This window comes from Gymnodraco acuticeps, unplaced genomic scaffold (genome assembly GCF_902827175.1).
Source record: "Gymnodraco acuticeps unplaced genomic scaffold, fGymAcu1.1, whole genome shotgun sequence".
NCBI classification, from domain to species: domain Eukaryota; kingdom Metazoa; phylum Chordata; class Actinopteri; order Perciformes; family Bathydraconidae; genus Gymnodraco; species Gymnodraco acuticeps.
Window position 1 is genome coordinate 650,518 of NW_022989899.1, and position 8,476 is coordinate 658,993.

Here is an 8,476-nt window from a genome sequence, read left to right on the forward strand (position 1 = left end):
AGCGCTTACAATGATTTATTGAAAACTGACATTCTTACAGGATTCTAGGTTTTTTTAGGTTTTTTTCCTCACGGTTGACTACACTCATTGTAGGTATAGCCTTGGAAACAAATTGTAAGTTAAATTAAGTTTAATGAGATGTAAAAATAAAAAAGGGACATTATTACATATTATTGATATTTGCCATGTCAAACATGTTTGATTCTACATTACATACATTACATATAATTTAGCTGACGCTTGTTCCAAAGCGACTTACAATTAGTGAAAAAACCATAAAGAATCAAACTCCGAACAACAAGGAAAGTGCAGATATATTCACTTATGGTATGATCAAACATGATCATACCATAGAGTGCTGGCGAATCATTTAAAAGGCCTAACTTAACTCAACAAGTGTTCATGTCCATTAGGGACAATAAGAATAATAACAAGGCTGAAAAACTTTGAATATGAATGATGCAATCAACAAGAGCTCACCTTGTCAGAATTATTCTTCTTTGCATACTTCTATTTTCTATCAGCTGCCTTTTACACTCTGTTTTCAATAGATAGCTCAGACTATTAACTGTAAATATCATGCCAAAGCTTCAACGTTGAAATAAAAAATGAATGAGACACAATAAAATATCTAGAGTAGCGGTTCCCAACCTTTTTTAACTCAGGGCCCACTTAAGAATCAAAAAATGTTTTGCGGCCCACATTCAACTATAAACAATACGGAGGCTCAATAAAGTTCTGATTGGTCAATTCAGAACATGTGACACATTGTTAATCCAGTAGTACAGACCGCTGTCAAGGACTGTATTGACCGTTGCTAAGGAGGATCAAGAAAGAGAAAGGAAAAGAGTTTAACATACAAAAAAATCGTAATAATTAAAATGTTTCCACTCAAATCATAATATTTTGCTAATTATTTGGCGGCAAATATTGAATTTACATTTACACCCTTTAATATTTTATTTGGGCTTTTAGATGAAGACCGCACACATTCAATAAATATGACTATTCTTCTGGCTAAAATACATATTTTTAAAAGTCAATCAAGGAGTAATCTTAATTTAAGGTGTTTGAAGAGTAGATTACAAATAACATTTATTTTGTAAATAAAATGTAATTAAATTAAAAGATTAAAAATTCAAATGATTTGGCGGCCCACTTGCAATGCCTTCGCGGACCACTAGGGGGCCCTAGGCCCACAGGCTGGGAACCACTGATCAAGAGAAAGGGAAAACCATAGCATATGATGCTCTAAGGTTATCCATTCATGCTGTATATTTTATCTTTTTCAGATCGTGAAAGAGTGTAATGAAGGGGTGAGAAAAATGAGTCGCACTGAGGAGCTTATCAGCATCGAGAAAACACTGGAGTTCAAATCCAAGGTAATCCAAGTTTTAGTGAATGGGAAGTTCCAATACAGGAAGTAGTTGAACCACAAGACACACATGATTGAGGGAATTTAACGTTCATAATTTAGGACATTTCTTGTTCAAAATAAATAGAAAAGCAAACCTGACTCTTTGCATATTAATAAGAAATATTGGCATTGGTCATAACTCAACGGTTCTTCCAATATGACAGGCTGGTAGGGATGGGCCTGGGGACCTCAGAGTAAAAAGCCAATAATTTATCAATACACCTGTTTAGACTAGCTTGGCTATTCGTGAACTATTAGTATTCCACATTTCCTAAGACTTGGTGAATTAGTGTAAACTTATCTTCTGGCTGAGACAAACTAGAGATATCTGCAGTTAACCTTATTTCAAACCCCAATTGTTTTGTCCTTTGCAGTCTGTGCCCATCATTTCCCACTCGCGCTGGTTGCTAAAGAAAGGTGAAGTGCAGCTCATGGCTGGACCTAAGAGCACTCGGACCATGCGGAGTCGTAAGCTCTACCAACCAGTATACTTGTTCCTTTTTAACAATCTGCTACTGGTCACCAAGCCAAGCTCCAGGTAAGCTTTGGTTATGAATTCTCACTGTGAAACACAAAGTTGCCAATTCATTTGGAACCCTTAGCCACAACTAATACAGTCAAACAAAGAGTCCTAAAAAGCCTCCTCCCTCCATGAAGTTTTCAACGTTTGGTTTCAATAGCAAGGACCACGCCTTAACAATGTAATTTAAAGATTGTTCTACCAGATGGAACACAGAATGAGACATGAGACAAGTTTGCACAATTTTAAATGGGAAGGGATGAGATAGAAAAAATAGGTCAAATGATGAGGAAAAGGAGGGATGAAGGGTTGATGGGTGGAATGATGAAGGGAGTTGAATAGGAAGGGATGAGATCAAGACAAGTTGAATTGGAAGGGATGAGATGTGATGGGTATAAAGCAGGGGTGGGGAACCTTTTTCCTCTCAAGGGCCATTTCAATTTTTTCAACATCCTCCGAGGGCCGTACAAATGATTGACCTCTGCTTAAAAATCACAGCCCATTCATTTGGCCTTTCTTTCATGCTGTGCAAAGAAAAAGCAACCTCTTAGTCCAGATATCTTGCCATGACTCACGCATGCATGCACGTGCACGGTGTGGCATGACCACCAAACAGAAAGATATGGATACAAGATGTGTGCAAATGTATTTAGTTTCCTATCCATGTGGACATTATTTAAGTGGGGGGGACCTAACCTCCTCTAGGGGGGTCCGGGGGGGCATGCTCCCCCGGGAAGATTTGTTTTTAAATGTTGAAGTTAAAAGCATCAATCTGGTGCACTTTGAGAGCAAAATGAAGAGATTTATGGAAATATCTCTCAACACCCAGATGAAACAGAACTGTAAGCAGATTAACTTTTTCTTTATGGATATTTTACAAATCACTCTCCTTTCAAACTGTATTCTTGTTTATTAATAACAACTTTTGTTTACTGTCATATAGTATTTTATACCTGTTTACTTTATTCTCTTGTTTTTTTATAACTATAATGATCATATAAAGATGTGCCTTTACCTCACTGGTTGGAGAAAAAGCTTCTTATATTCGTTAGCATAGCTAGCTAACCAGATGCTAATAACAACAAAGTTATTGACTGTATGATCAGAATGACAGATCGCCACTGGGCTTACAACTAAAGACACAGCCACGCAAAAACTGCAGCATGTGTACGGATTTATGGGTAGGCCTACTGCAATTTTTGAAGTCCCGGAGCGGCGTTCTGGTGCTCTCCGTCAGAACTGCACCCCTGTCAGACGAGACATATACCACGTGATGACATGTTAGGCTCGTGTTGTGTTCAAGGACCATGACCGTTGCCAGGAAAAACAGGCACTCGCTTGTTTAATTATTTTGCGGTCTAGATTTCTTAAATTGTTTGCGTGTGTTTATAAATTACCTCGAGGGCCATACCAAATGGTCTCGCGGGCCGTATACGGCCCGGGGGCCGGAGGTTCCCCATCCCTGGTATAAAGGATGAAGGGATGAGGCGATAGCGGAGGGATGGATAAAAAGACTCAGGGGGAAAAGGATGAAGGGGTTCCTGAAGGGATGAAGGGGTGGATGGGTGGTACGATGAAGGGATGTGTGTGAGAATGAAGATATGAAGGGTGGGAGGGCAGAAGCAATGTAAGGGATGAATGGATGAAGTGATAGAGGTTTTCACAAGTTGAATAGGAAGGGATGAGATGCGATGGGGATGAAGGGATGAGGGGATAGGGGAGGGACGGATAAAAAGACTTAGGGGGGAAAAGGATGAAGGGGTTCCTGGAGGGATGAAGGGATAAATGGATAAATGGATTAAGGAGTCAATACCTAGAATGAGACATCAGAAAAGTAAGCACAAGCTGCTTAGGGATGGGAAGACATGGGTAGAGACAATGAAGGGATGAAACGTTGAGGATGGGATTAAGGATCAATGAATGAAGGGGTCAATGGGTGGAAGAATAAATAAATGTGGATGAAGGGATGAAGGGTGGGACACATTAATTGGTTGATAGGTGGAGGGATTGAGGGATGTAGCTAAGGATGGGTGGGTTGAGGCATGGCCCTGCTTCTGAACCTAAATTAACCAATTAATTACATTTGCGTTAGAAGTGTTGTGTTGTGCTGATTCAACTTAATGATTTATCATAAAGGATGTTGTGCCATCATTTATCATTGTAAATATTTGTCCTCCACATTACAAATATATTTTACAATTTAATTCCACAGCACCATAATCTTAGTAAATGTTTGTTTACATTGAACAAATATTAATTCAATCAAATTGTTTGTCAGTGGGGAAAAGTTCCAGGTTCTGGACTCATGCACTCGGTCCATGTTGAGGACTGAAGATCTCGAAGACCAGGGCCAGCTCTTGGCCAATGTCTTTAATCTTAAACTGCTGGAGAACCAAGAGGAGCGTCCAGTCAGCTACATGCTGAAGACCGCCAGCATGTGAGTATCTGAAGCAGAATCACCAAGCAGTTATGAATGTAAAAAATACACACAGGAGGCCTATATGATAACTGTGCCGTTTGACTATGTTTTTGGCACAAAGAACTAAGGCTTTCGTGATAAAATATGGAAATCTTAAAGGGTCAATTTCGTGTGAAAAGTCTACACCTCTGTAGACATAGTACAGGTGTAAAGTTGAGGTGGGGAAATACATTTGAATACAAAGCCTATACAAACATCTGAAGAGCTGTAATACATCAGCAAGGCAAGGCAATTTTATTTACATGGCACCATTCAACACAAGGCAATTCAAACTGAGTTACAAAAATGAAAGACATTAAGAGCATTAAGAAATAGTGCAGCTGAAACACATTATAAAATGGCATTCAAAAACAGTCATGAAAAAGCTAGTAAAAGATAATAAAATATACATCAAAAATACATGAATAAATGCAGTGTAAGATATATGAGTAAACTACAATGAATACATTTATAGAGGTAAAGACATTTTAACACAATAGGTGCTTTCACACCGGAGTACTTTTCCCAAGAACTAAGCCGATAGTTCTTGGGATTTTGGTTTCACACCAAAAAGATCTGGAACTAGAACCTAGTTCATGCAAACCTTTTCACCCAGAGATAGTCCCTGCTAGAGAGGTGGTACTTTCCTGGGGAGAAAAAGGTTCCAATTTCTGATTGGCTGGGCGAATTGCAAACCACGCCCCGTAAAACTCCGTTTTGCGAAGCCGCCATTTTATTTGCTCGCATTAGCATTATTAGCATTACCCCAGCGCACCAACGGAGAGAGACTAACTTATGGCAACACAAAAGAAAACATGGGAGCGGTGGAGTGATGAGGAGGTGTCGGCGCTTCTGGCGATTTACTCGGAAGGCTTCAGTAGAAGCTGCTGGGAGTCCCAGCAGCTTCTACTGAAGCCAGTCTTCCGGCCGGGGACTTTGGGTGGCAGTATACGCCGTGAAGTTGTTTGCGGCCTGCCAGTAAACCCAAAGCAGATGAAGAAGTGACTTATTCCGGTGTGAACGAGACCTACTAGGACAGTTCTGGGACTAAAGAGTTCGGCAGGACTAAGTACTGGGAACTAAGTACGTCAAAGTACTTGGTGTGAACGCGACTATTATTTAAAAAGACAACCAGTACATAAATAACTTGAAATTAGTTTGATATTGTCATGATTACATGATCGTATTAAATAAAAATAAATATTAATAAGAAATATCTGCATAATATGGCATGTACAGGTAAGACTTAAGACTTACTGAAAATTCTAAGAATCAGCTTTATCGACACCATCTTCACCTCCTTCACTGTCTTCACGTCAGTTGTATATCATTTGTGCACACTATCGCTCTGCAATTAAATGTTAGTACATCTGACTGATACAATATGATTGTCCACTTTCATATATAGGAAATCAGAGGATATATATCAGTGTGTTGATAAGAATGACCTCACTGTTGTTTTTGAATTTTATGGGGTTTGGTAACCAAAGAATATGATGGATGTGGATTTGTATAGAACCCTTTGGTCTAACTTGTTGGCCCTACAGGGAGAACAATAAACATACCAAATAACAATAGTATTATAAATGCTTAGCCTTAAACTGGTTTCTCATGAACTACATCCTTTACACAGGAGTGACAAGCTTCGATGGATGTGTACCCTCACTCCTAACCGGCGCACACGCTTTATGTCTACTAGTGCCCACCAACCAGGTAAAACAGAATATCATTCCCGACATTGTGGACAGTCCTCAACATGCAGATATGTTGATATAAACTCAAACTATCTCTATTTTTCAGACTCTCCCCAGGTGCAGTGCATTCAGTCATACTCATTCCAGGAACCAGATGAACTCTCCATTGAGATGGCTGATGTCTTGAACCTCCTCGAGAGAACAAACGATGGTGGGTAAAGGCACAAATCCACTTTATATCCCATTTGAGACTTTTGCTTGTATTTCTGAGTGAATCTTTTGTTTTATGTAATCCAGGCTGGATGATGGGTGAAAGGCTCCATGATGGAGAAAGGGGCTGGTTCCCTAGTCGAGTTGTAGAGGAGATCCAGAGCAAGGAGCTCCGGGCTCAAAACCTGAGAGAGGCCTTCAGGATCCAGCAAGCCCAGGAAGGTGGAGGAGCAGCGCAAACTGGAGCCAGAAGTGGTATAAGGGCGGGGAGACGCACCGGAAGGATCTCCAACCATTCCAATTCTTGAATTGATCAAATGGGGGAAAAGCAATATTCTTCAAGCAGTAAGGCGGGAAGAATGTCACCTGTTCAGGGCTAAATGCACTAAAAGAAACAATCAGGATACATGTGACTTAAATCCCTTACAATGTCCCCTTGTCCTTTTGATTTTACTTGATGGTTTTAAAAATCCAAATGATCAAAGCGCTTGGGTCGATAACCATGTACAAGCCATGCTGCATGTCTAATATAAACGTGTGCTACAGGTGTTATTCAGCCCGACACACTGGAGTGTAATGCATGAAGCAAAGATCTGTATTTGGTGTGGAGATGGAAAGAATCCCAGCAGGTCTTGCAAAAGTACTGTAATCATCCCTCAGCTGCATGGGCAAGTTTAACAATTTTAAATGTGTTCATTTCATTGTAAAAAACATCTTTGCACTCTGGATTCTACCCCAAAACACAAACCTTCAAATGTACGATTGCCCAAAGAACTCAATGCACTGCAACTTAAGGAAAACACATGCAATTAAAACGCAACACAATGCAATACAAAAACATGCTGCAAAATGTTAAAACAAAACACAATACATGAAGTGCATTGAGTTTTCAGGGCCACCCTAAAAGTTTCACATAAAAAAAGCATTGTATGGATATTAAAAAGGATTATTTAAAAGAGAGTCAGCTGAAGTGATACTCCACCCAAAACCCTTTATGAATACGAAACACTGGCTACAGCCAGACATGATGCTGGCTGTGCATTTTTCAGGGTGGAGCAGGATGGATCCAAACTCATAGGAAACTTAGAACAGATACAAGGTTTGGTCAAGACAAGGCAGAACAGAACAGAAAACCAGCCTTAAATACAACCACAACTAATCAGGGGATACATTGCAGGCGTACCAAAGGTCACGTGATTGCAGGGCTAATGGTGAACAGATGGAACTAATATGACAGACGGGAAAACACCCAAAGACAGGAAGTAAAAACAGACAAGGCACAGGGGAATACAAAATGTTTCAAAATAAAATAGGAAACAGATAAACAATAGCAGATTGATTCAAAGCCGTTAAGACAGCCGCTACTAGAGTTCAGAAAATTATAGGAATCTGTGATTTCAACTGGTAACGAAAGGACCTCGAGATGAGAACTGAATCGTGCAAACAAAAACACATGCCAAATAGATTGCTAATACAAACACCACTGCAAGAAATGTGTTATATTAGTTACCATTAGGTTAAAAAAAAGTGCCTTTGATATTTAAAATACTATCAGAGAACAATATCTATATAACTGTATCAGGTCAGCATGTCCTATTGTCAGAACACATACCCCCTCACAAAACAAACTCCTAGCCTATAATCTACTCACCAAATGGCCTCTGAACAAACCTTGGGCTTTGAAGAATCCTTAATGACAGTCGTAAATCAGGTGTTCTCAGTTTGATAGAATTCATGTCACGGTTCATAATTTGTCTAAACTTTAAAAAGCTTTGTCCACAGTGGGCATATTCTTCATTTGTGGGAGACTTTATGGAAGCCTTTACATTTGGCTTAGTTTGGTATAAAAGGCTTTTCCAGCATTCTGCTGCCTGAAGCACTTAGCTTGAACACTAAAATCAAATCATCAAATAGACAAAAGACAATGGAAAACAGTATTTCCCAGTAACCACCAAGTATGATACAGAAAGAGAAGTGAAGAAGAGAAGAGCTGCTATTATACATTGCACATGGACCCCTACTTGTTATAAGATAAGATACAGTCCTTGTAATCGTCTACCTGGCATAAACCCACGATAGGCTTCTGTCATAGAAGAAACTGCACACTAAAGATCATTTCAGTGTTTTATATTCAGAATATTCATTTTGTGTGGAATATCACTTGGAAATTGCCAACA

The 8,476-nt window shown here is 39.5% G+C and overlaps 1 protein-coding gene across 1 annotated transcript in view; it reads left to right on the plus strand.

The window, feature by feature from the left end:
* The window catches only part of ngef (neuronal guanine nucleotide exchange factor), a 29,240-nt gene extending 21,117 nt beyond the window's left edge, over nucleotides 1–8,123 (plus strand). Inside the window, exons 10-15 of the mRNA XM_034206411.1 lie at nucleotides 1,293–1,382; nucleotides 1,792–1,955; nucleotides 4,216–4,374; nucleotides 6,029–6,108; nucleotides 6,196–6,300; nucleotides 6,387–8,123. Coding sequence (XP_034062302.1) covers nucleotides 1,293–1,382; nucleotides 1,792–1,955; nucleotides 4,216–4,374; nucleotides 6,029–6,108; nucleotides 6,196–6,300; nucleotides 6,387–6,607 — 819 coding nt within the window. The 3' untranslated portion in view covers nucleotides 6,608–8,123. The remainder of the gene's footprint in view (nucleotides 1–1,292; nucleotides 1,383–1,791; nucleotides 1,956–4,215; nucleotides 4,375–6,028; nucleotides 6,109–6,195; nucleotides 6,301–6,386) is intronic.
* The last annotated feature ends 353 nt before the right edge of the window (nucleotides 8,124–8,476 follow it).